The 9869-nt window shown below is 52.8% G+C and overlaps 1 protein-coding gene across 7 annotated transcripts; it reads left to right on the top strand.

The window, feature by feature from the left end:
- Positions 1 to 277: 277 nt before the first annotated feature.
- LOC311615994 (uncharacterized protein) lies at positions 278 to 8237 on the top strand. 7 transcript variants are annotated; one of them, XM_084907162.1, is made up of 6 exons: positions 312 to 366; positions 1309 to 1455; positions 4186 to 4280; positions 4747 to 4873; positions 5066 to 5179; positions 6307 to 8237. In XM_084907162.1, exons 3-6 carry the CDS (start codon positions 4239 to 4241, stop codon positions 7620 to 7622), a joined length of 1599 nt encoding a protein of 532 aa, XP_084763288.1. In that variant the 5' UTR covers positions 312 to 366; positions 1309 to 1455; positions 4186 to 4238; the 3' UTR covers positions 7623 to 8237. The 7 variants fall into 7 exon arrangements, with proteins under 7 accessions (XP_084763287.1, XP_084763283.1, XP_084763288.1 ...); XM_084907158.1 differs by having other exon boundaries at positions 323 to 366; positions 4732 to 4873; XM_084907161.1 differs by lacking the exon at positions 1309 to 1455 and having other exon boundaries at positions 278 to 366.
- Positions 8238 to 9869: the final 1632 nt, after the last annotated feature.

Raw genomic sequence — 9869 nt, 5'->3', positions numbered from 1 at the left:
AGAGATGGAGGCAGGCGGAGGGGGGCGGGGTGGGGGCGCCGGAAGACCCGAGGAGGCCGCCGGAAGTGCGGTCAGTACGAGGCCCGCGCGCGAGGTGGCCTCTCTAGGCGGCGCAGAGACCTCCGCCGATATCGGTGGCTCCGGGGCGCGCGCCTCGCTGTCACTCAGGAGAAAGGCGCCGGGAGGGGGCCGACGTCCGGCCTGGGAGACGCCGCGCTCTGGGATTGGTGGTCCAGGAGAAGGGGCGGGGCCTATGGAGGCGGGGGCCTCGCGGATTGGCGGAAGCGCGCGCGAGGCGGGGCGTCCCCTTTGTTCCCGAGCGCAGCGGACGGCCGCCCCTCGATGGGTGAGGCTGCGGTGTGGACGGTGAGTGAGGGCGGTGGGCGCGGGCCAGCCGGGACTTCTGCCCTCACCGTCCCCGCACGAGCCCGGCGCTTCCCCAAGACCCCGCGCTGTCCCCTCCCTTCGCGGCGGCCCCCTCCTGCGAAAACGCGCCGGAGCCCGCGCGCTTTCCCTGACCCCAGACAGCCCCACCCCGGCCTCTGCCCCCGCCCCGGCGCCCTCCCCTCCCCTGCGCGGTCAGGCCCTCTCCCGGCCCCTCTGCCGCGGACGGCGGGCCTCCCGGCGGTCGGAAGGGGGCAGCGGGCCCGGGGAGGGGGGGGGGAGAGGGGTCGGCCTCGGGGGCGCCGCGCTCCCCGGAAGCCTCCTGCGGGGCCCGGGGCGAAGACGCTTCGCGCCGCCTCTCACCCCCTCCCCGCGGCGCCGTCTTGTTCCTGCTGCTTAGTAACTGACTCCCTTTTCCAATGAACGAGGCCAGCGATTTCTGACGTGGTTTGCAGATTTCCCCTTGTTTATCACCTGCTTACGGTCGTAGTAGACAGTAATATGCAATAATTTCCGAAAAGCCCAAACCTGTGCTCTCTTCGGCAGCACATATACTCAAAAAGCACAAACGCCGTCCATGTAAACAGTGGAAGTCCTTCCGCGAGCAGCGGCCCGGCGCGCGGAGGAGTCCCTGTCCGGTTCGCTCTGTGTCCTTCCCGTGTCCACCTTACCTGCGCTTTAAAAAAAAAACACATATATATATTATTATTGATTTTTTTACAGAGAGGAAGAGAGGGGGATAGAGAGAAACAGATGAGAATCATCGATCAGCTGCCTCCTGCACAACCCATACTGGGGATGTGCCCACCACCAAGGTACATGCCTTTGACCGGAATCGAACCCGGGACCTTTCAGTCCGCAGGCCGCCGCTCTATGCACTGAGCCACACCGGTTTCGGCCGCTTTTTTGTTTTTAATGTGAAAGGAGGCTCCGGCGCGAGGGTCTCGGGCTTTCCCTGCTGAGACCGCCTTCCCAGCCGGACCGGTGGCGACCCCACCCCCTGCAGGCCGCCCTCCCGGTGGACGAGGTCCAGGCCGGGGCCTCCTCCTCGACGTGCCGCATTCTCACTAGGTCAGTGTCTTACATTAATTTCCGTCTGGAGATGGATGAGGCGGACACTTTGGTGTGACTGGCCTCTGTGTTTCCTTTGTGATGTGCCAGTTCATAGTTTCCACAATCGTTGAAAACGTTCTTCTCAAATGGTCACTCTGTTCTGGTTTGGGGCTCTTTTAGGTGGAAAAACCTCCTGTGTTTAATGGTCAAATGCTTACCTTTAAGGCGTTTTGTTGTTTTACGGGCTCTCCCCAATCCAATCCACAGTTATTTTTACAATACACTCTTGTTTTTCTCTGATCCTGGTAAAATGTTGGGTCCATCTGGAATTTGTTTTGGTTGGCCTGGGAATACAGCTTCATTCTCTACCCCCCCTCCCCCCAAGTCATGCTATTTCTAAGTGTACTTCATGAATAATACATATTCTCATTGATTTGGAAAACCACTGATATTGTGTATTACATTCTTACATATCTTTAGGCCCACTTCTGGATTTTGTGGCAGTTTTGATGTGCATAATATTTTACGAGCAGATCTGCAACCCCAGGCATTCTGTTTTGGGTATTTAGAAAAGCCCTTCCTACTGAAATTAATGAAAACTTACCTGCATTTTTATTCTAGTTATTTTATGATGTAATTTGAAATGTTATCTCCTATTCATTAATTAGCCTAGTGAGTAATTAGACTTTCCGTATAACATAGGAAATTATCTGTTTTGTCCTATTTTTTGTTTGTTTTCTCGCCTTGGCTATACTTTCTTCAAGATTCATTGAGGTTTGTGTAAAGGTGGTTTCTTTTCTTTTTTTAATTTATTTTATTGATTTTTCACAGAGAGGAAGAGAGAAGGATAGAGTTAGAAACATCGATGAGAGAGAATCATCGATCAGCTGCCTCTTGCACACCTCCCACTGGGGATGTGCCTGCAACCAAGGTACATGCCCTTGCCCGGAATCGAGCCCAGGACCTTTCAGTCCACAGGCCGACGTTCTATTCACTGAGCCAAACCGGTCCCGGCAAGGTGGTTTCATTTTCTCAGAGCATGGAGCCCTTTGTCCTGGCACCACGCACTGAGTCATCTTCCCACAGCGACATGAATCCGAGCCTGGCCTGCACTGCGGTTCTGAGCTGCCACTTCATCCCGGCCATCTGGCTCTTGCCCAGGCTTTGTGGGTGCAGTGTGCAGGATCAGCAGCATGTTCCTTGCCATTTGTGACTAGAGTCTTTCCCCCATGTTTCTGTTATGGATTGGTAGTGTAAGGAATCTCATGGCTCACATGTCTGTTTGTGGTCACTTACTGGGCTCAGAGCTGCATCTTCTGAAGGTGTTTCTCCATGGACATGATGGGGCAAGGCATTCCTGCATGAAAACCTGGGGGTGAGAGGGGAAGGGGAGGTAGGGAGCTCTCAGAGCCGCCCAGCCCAGGACTCGGAGGGTGTCTGTCACAGCTTGTCACGTGACTTTGGAAGGACAGGCATGCTGGCATCAAGACCGTCATCAGAAATGGCTGCTCTGCCTGTGGAGTATCCTGCTATTGGTCTCAATGCTTCAATAATAAACTCACTTTTGCTTTAAACTCTTAAAAAAAAAAAAAAAAAAGAATTCCAAAAAGGATGTTAAGTTCCTAAAACTTAGCTTAAAAAACAAAATAATAAAAAAAAGTTAAGTTCCTAGCTCTTGGCTTCTCTGCAGTCCCATTTTTAGGTATTGTCCATGTTCTTAATTTGTCCTACAAAGGAGTCATTGGATTCCATTAGAGTTCCATTGCACTTACACACACACATTTGGGGGTAATGGGCATTTTGGGTGAATAGAGGGGCAGATGCCGTGAGTTCAGTGTGTATCTTCTGGAAAGGTGTCAGGATAAACAGGCACCCACATCATGTATTGAAAAGAAAGCAGGGCTGTGGCGCCCCCTCCAGGTGGCCTAGAGTGCATTCTCCAGATGGGTGCCTCTGTTGTTCCCGGTGTGGTCTGCCTGCTGGGCTTCTGTGTCCTGTTGCAGACCCCTGTCAGCACTCTGGAAAATGTGAGCCCCATTCCTGTCAGGACATCCACGGGTCCCTCCTTTTGTCCAGAGATCTCAGCTTCACTTGTCCGGAACCTGGCCTCCCTGTCAGAGGCTTAGACCAAATTCCCGATTCTCTACAGACTCACTTTATCAGAACCCAACTTCCCACGAGGCACCAGGGCTGCCAGGCACAGCCAGGCAGAGCTGCGGTGTCAATAGTCGCCATGGAGGATCATGGCCAAGCCAAGCGTGCAGGGCCTGGGGGTGGGGTCCCTGCAGGAGTGTGGGCCTTGAGCAGAGCCATCCCTCCCAGCCTCTCCTCTTGGGGGGTTGTCTCTGGGGCAGCCTGGCCTGGCACCCACACCAGACCAGAGGACCACTGGCACCCATGCACATGCTGTCGGTCTTGCATAGGCCCTTGTGAGCAGACTGTGGGCCAGGCCTGGTACGGGGGGCAGATGGCCCAGAGTCCGCAGGTGCACAAGCGTCCCCAGCTTCCCAGGGTCTTTACCTTCTGGGTCCACTCCTGGGAATGGTGTGGTTCTTTGTTTTGTTTTGTTTTTGTTTTTTGTTTTTGTTTTTTGCATTGCACTTTTTTAATTGCATGGGTGGTTTTAAATTGGTGTGGTTCTTTGACTCTTGAAGAGTCAGGTCAGACCTCACAGAGGGCAGGGCTCCCCAGAAATCAGACTCTGCAGGGCACGGCCAGGCTCTTCATGTGCTCCCTCCTCTTTCTCAGCCCCACAGGATTCTTCGAGTTCCATTTCATAAGACACTCCAGGGAACCGGGCGATGGCAGCGGCCAGTCTCCTGCCACCAGCAGCAGGACCCCAGGTGAGCTGCCCCTGAGGCATTCTCTCCCTCGCCCAGGGCTCCCAGTGGCAGCCTGAGTATCAGCACGTCCCCTGAAGTCCATAATCTCTTCCTGTCACCCCATTAGCTCCCAGGGAATCCCCATGTGTCATAGGGCTTCCCCCCAATTTTGGGGTATACCTCACCCCATGTTGCTTGCAACCACTTTTTTTTTTTCTTTTTAATATATTTTTATTGATTTCAGAGAGGAAGGGAGAGACAGAGAAACATCAATGATGAGAGAGAACCACTGATCGGCTGCCTCCTTCACACCCCCTACTGGGGATCGAGCCCGCAACCCGGGCACATGCCCTTGACCAGAATTGAACCTGGGACCCTTCAGTCCACAGGCCGATGCTCTATCCACTGAGCCACACTGGCTAGGCACACCCACTCTTTCTTAGACATGTAGATGTGGCCTGACCTACAGCAGCCCCTGTCATTTCAGGTGAAGGTGACCTTCGAGGATGTGGCTGTGCTGCTCTCCCAGGAGGAGTGGGACCAGCTGGGCCCTGCTCAGAGAGGCCTTTACCGACACGTGATGATGGAGACCTACGGGAACGTGGTTTCCCTGGGTAAGGCCCCTCAGCAGGCTAGTCTGTGTCTGTGAGCTTCCCAGGGCAGGGCCGTACAGGAGCGGCGGGAGGGGCCGCTTGGAGTTTCCTCAGGGTGCTCAGCTCCGGAGGGAGGCTGGTGCTATCTCCCACCTGCGGCTGCTCAGGTTGGGTGGGTCGCTCTAGACAAAAGACCTTCCTTCCTCTGAGCAGGACTTCCAGGAACCAAGCCCAATGTGATCTGCCAGCTGGAGCGAGGAGAGGAGCCCTGGGTCCTGGACGGGCATGGGGCCAAGGAGAGCCAGGGCCTGGGCAACGACAGTTCGGGTGAGTGAGAGGAGCTGGCGCACCTGCGCTGAGGGCTGAGCATGTCCCAGTGGCTGGGAGGAAGCAGGTGGCTTCCAGCTGGGGCCTCCCAGGAAAGGAATATGGGTTGGCGTGACTGAGCCAGAGATGAGAGCACACTTGTGATTCTGCCTGCACTTACTTATGGGATGTGCAGAGTATGAAGGTTACCTGGTTCATTTAAAAAAGAGCGGCCCTAACTGGTTTGGCTCAGTGGATAGGGCATTGGCCTGCGGACTTGAGGGCCCCAGGTTCAATTCCGGTCAAGGGCATGTACCTTGGTTGCGGGCACATCCCCAGTAGGAGGTATTCAGGAGGCAGCTGATCGATATTTCTCTCTCATCGATGTTTCTAACTCTCTCCCTGTCCCTTTCTGTAAAAAAAATCAAATTATATGTAAGAAGAAAAAAAAAATGAAGCACCCTAGTGTGGAAGGGAGGTTAACCTGACCCTGTGGTAGAGTATTTATGATTGTCTACTTGAAAAAAGGTTGATTAGAATTCACAATCAATTAGGGAGAAACTCAGTTTTACTTCATTCATCAGCAACAAAGGTGTGATATTTTCACCAGTTTTATTGAGATAAATCTTATCTGCTGTCCTCCCGGCTGTCCCCGAGGCTCCACCTCTGGCCTAGACTTGTCTCTGCCGTCTTGCTCCCCACCACAATCTACACGAAGAGCTCACAGCTCCTCGAGCACAAGTCTGTGGTCTTGTGTCTGTGGGATTGTCTGTGCATTGCATGTACTAGTACATCGCTCTCTGCCCAGCGGGGCTCCCTGAAGTCATGGATGATCCGTCATTTATTTCTGCTCCCAATGGCCTCTGGGAGCCCTGTGCACAGAGGACTCCTGGGAGAGCAAGACTCAGGCTGCGCTGGGATGTCACCTGCTTCCATGGGCATGTGTTCCTCACACAGGAGTGACCTCAGGCTAGAGGTTTACCTTTCAGCCTGGACACCTCTCTTGTTTGATACCACTGTGCTGTCCCATCCTCTCCGCCCACACCTCTGTGGCCATCCCTCGGCAGCTACCTTCAGGGGTACACCTGAGATGCAATTTGAGGGGGTTATCAGTTGTTAACATTTTCCCTTTGGATGTGTGGTTTCAGAATATGAGAACAAGGAAAGGAACCAAAGTAGTTTGAAGCCATTCATTTCAGAGGAATTATCCGTGATTCTGGATAAAACTCACCCAGGGTGGATTGAGGAAGGAAATTACAAACCTGAACAGAGCTTCTGTCTGAGTCCAAGCCCTGCGAGCCCCCCTGAAGTTCAGATTTGCAGCCCAAGCAAGCCACCCGATCAGCAGCCGACTGCTTCTGGGGGGGAGAGACCTTACAAGTGCATCGAGTGTGGGAAATGCTTTGGCCGGAGCTCCCATCTCCTCCAGCATCAGAGGACCCACACCGGGGAGAAGCCCTACGTGTGCGGGGTCTGTGGGAAGGCCTTCAGCCAGAGCTCGGTCCTCAGCAAACATAGGAGGATACACACAGGCGAGAAGCCCTATGAGTGTAACGAGTGCGGAAAGGCGTTCCGTGTGAGCTCAGACCTCGCTCAGCATCACAAGATCCACACAGGAGAGAAGCCCCATGAGTGTCGCGAGTGCCGCAAGGCCTTCACTCAGCTCTCGCACCTCATTCAGCACCAGCGGATCCACACAGGGGAGCGGCCCTACGTGTGCCCACTGTGCGGGAAGGCCTTCAACCACAGCACCGTGCTGCGCAGCCACCAGCGGGTGCACACGGGGGAAAAGCCCCACGAGTGTGCCGAGTGTGGCCGGGCCTTCAGCGTTAAGAGGACACTGCTGCAGCACCAGCGGGTGCACACTGGGGAGAAGCCTTACTCCTGCAGCAAGTGTGGGCGCACCTTCAGCGACCGCTCTGTCCTTATCCAGCACCACAACGTGCACACGGGCGAGAAGCCCTATGAGTGTGGGGAGTGTGGCAAGGCCTTCAGCCACCGCTCCACCCTGATGAACCACGAGCGGATCCACACGGAGGAGAAGCCCTACGGCTGCTACGCCTGTGGCAAGGCCTTCGTGCAGCACTCCCACCTGATCCAGCACCAGCGGGTGCACACCGGAGAGAAGCCCTACGTTTGCAGCGAGTGTGGGCACGCCTTCAGTGCACGGAGGTCTCTGGTCCAACACGAGAGGATACACACCGGTGAGCGGCCCTTCCGCTGCACACAGTGCGACAAGGCGTTCAGCCTGAAAGCCACGCTGATCGTGCACCTGAGGACGCACACGGGCGAGAGGCCCTATGAGTGCAGCCGCTGCGGGAAAGCCTTCAGCCAGTACTCTGTGCTCATCCAGCACCAGAGGATCCACACCGGCGAGCGGCCCTATGAGTGCGCTGAGTGTGGTCGAGCCTTCAACCAGCATGGGCACCTGATCCAGCACCAGAAGGTGCACCAGAAGCTGTGACCTCAGCAGCCACATGTCGCTCTCGCTTGGGCACACACTCAGGAAGCCTCCAGCTCAGCAGAGGCTCCCGTCAGCTGCATAGGAAGCCCTTTGGTAATTGAGGGTTAGAGTAATTCCAGGGAGAAGCACTGAGCTCATCACTCCTGGGGAATAACTTCAGAGGTGCCAGTTTTATTTTTTTCAACATCTTGAAGTCTTATTGGAGAGTAATCACAGTTTAGTGGATTTTGGTAAAGACAGTCATAATTCTTTAACATTAGGCAGTTTAAATTGAGAAACTTAAGCCCTAGCTGGTTTGGCTCCGTGGATAGAGCATCAGACTGCGGACAAAAGGGTCCCATGTTTTATTCCGGTTAAGGGCACATGCCTGGGTTGCGGGCTCGATCCCCAGTGCAGGGGGAGAGGAGAATGATTTCTGGTCTGAGGGCAAGGGGCAGCACATCAATGATTTCGCTTATTGACATTTCTCTCTCTCCCTCTCCCTCTCTGAAATCAATAAAAATGTTTAAAGAAATAATAAAATAAACTGAGAAACTAAAGGAAACCAAAGCATAAGGATTATTGTAACAATAAAACTTGCTGAAATCCCAAATAAAGGTTTCTTCTTAGAACATTTCATGCATTTCTTAAACACAATGATTATTCTAATTATTATACTTAGAATGTTGGACTATTTTCTGTTAAACCACTTGTGTCTATGAATGAAATTATATGAGATACATATATATTTTTTATTGATTTCAGAGAGGGAGAGACAGAAACATCAATGATGAGAGAGCCTCATTGATCGGCTGCCTCCTGCACGCCCCCCTCACCCCCCATTGGGGATCAAGCCCGCAACCCAGGCACGTGTTTCTGACCAGAATCAAACTTACGACGCCCCAGTCCATAGGCCAATGCTCTATCCACTAGGCCAAATTGGCTAGGGCTCATTATGCCTTTTCTTGATCAGATGCCATGGACCTCTTGGTGAGCATCAGGCTCAGTGTCCATGGAACTCGGAGTGAGCACAGCGCCCTCCCCCTAGGGAGGCTCCTGGGCTGTGCATTTCGGCCCCAGGAATGGGAGGTGACACACCAGCTGCTGGGCCATGAAGTGGCCCTGGCATGAGAGGCCAAAATGATCTGGCAATCCCCTCACTCTGATAACTGCCTTCTCACCTCACCCATTACTTACCAGCTATGACTTGTCGGTAGCATTTCACACTATTTCAAAATCTGCACATTTTATGTATTTAACTCTATAGTATTTCTCCTTACAGATAACAAGAATTTGACAGTTCTTTTAAAATTTTCTATTGGGGAACATTTTAGTCCACCTGAAATTTGTTTCTGTGTAACTGTATAACCTGACATACCTTCCAATAAAAAAAGCAATGAGCAGAACCTATTTGTGGGTGAAAAAAAAGGAGTAACTTTGGTGTAAGGAATTTCTATAAATAAGGGAAAATACTGCCAGGAAAACCTGAAAGAGACTCTTGTACCAATTCCAAACAGGAACAAAGCTGTGAAGGCGTGGGGATGGCTGCTACTGTTACTAGTAAAATTAGACTCACCAGGTGTGGGGACATAATGCATGATCCACCTCTGGAGCAGATGACTGAAGCCTGAGGTGGCCCTAAGAGAGGCGGACACTACTGGAAGACACGCTGGGGAAGCTGGGCCACTCCATGCAGAGGACCTAGTGGCCAAGGCCCAGGATGATCCTTCCCGGGCATGGATTTGGCCAAGGGCAGAGGAAGGTCACAGGTATGTTACCAGGAGCATGGGGTCTCTGCCATGGCCCACCTGGGTGAGTAGAGAAAATGCTTGTCATGCATAAAAGTTCTCAACCTGAGAAATGAATTTGACATGATGTGGAGTTCAGGGGTCCCCAAGACTTGCCAATCAAAAGTTCACAGGTCACCAACACCACCCTCAATTTCAATAATTTGCTACATTGACTCAACTTGCTCTGAAAGCTGACTACAGTGTATTACAGGGAACGGACATTAAAATACGCCAGTTAAGGGATTGCATGGGGCAAAATCCAGGAAAAATACCAAATGCAGGGATTTTGTCTTCTCTATGGGAAGTCACAGCTTTTCCTTCTAGGACACATATGTAAATGTTCAAGAGGTATTGCCACACAAGGAAGCTCATTTGATCCTTGGCATTCAGTTATTAGCTTGGTGACATCAACAGCTGCCTGCCTGCAGGACTGACCTGACTCCAGCCCTGACAGAGGTCCAGCAGAAAACATTTGGCT

Source organism: Pipistrellus hanaki (genome assembly GCF_964339955.1).
Source record: "Pipistrellus hanaki genome assembly, contig: scaffold_41, whole genome shotgun sequence".
Lineage (NCBI taxonomy): Eukaryota > Metazoa > Chordata > Mammalia > Chiroptera > Vespertilionidae > Pipistrellus > Pipistrellus hanaki.
This window is presented reverse-complemented; position numbering and strand designations above follow the sequence as displayed.

What these genes read in the sequence shown, in the direction of transcription:
- LOC311615994 (XM_084907157.1), top strand. Translation starts at nt 4,239, where the DNA reads ATGGCAGCGGCCAGTCTCCTGCCACCAGCAGCAGGACCCCAG. An exon ending in CACCAGCAGCAGGACCCCAG is followed by an intron (nt 4,281 to 4,731) that starts GTGAGCTGCCCC and finishes GACCTACAGCAG; the next exon opens with CCCCTGTCATTTCAGGTGAA. An exon ending in CGGGAACGTGGTTTCCCTGG is followed by an intron (nt 4,874 to 5,065) that starts GTAAGGCCCCTC and finishes TCCTCTGAGCAG; the next exon opens with GACTTCCAGGAACCAAGCCC.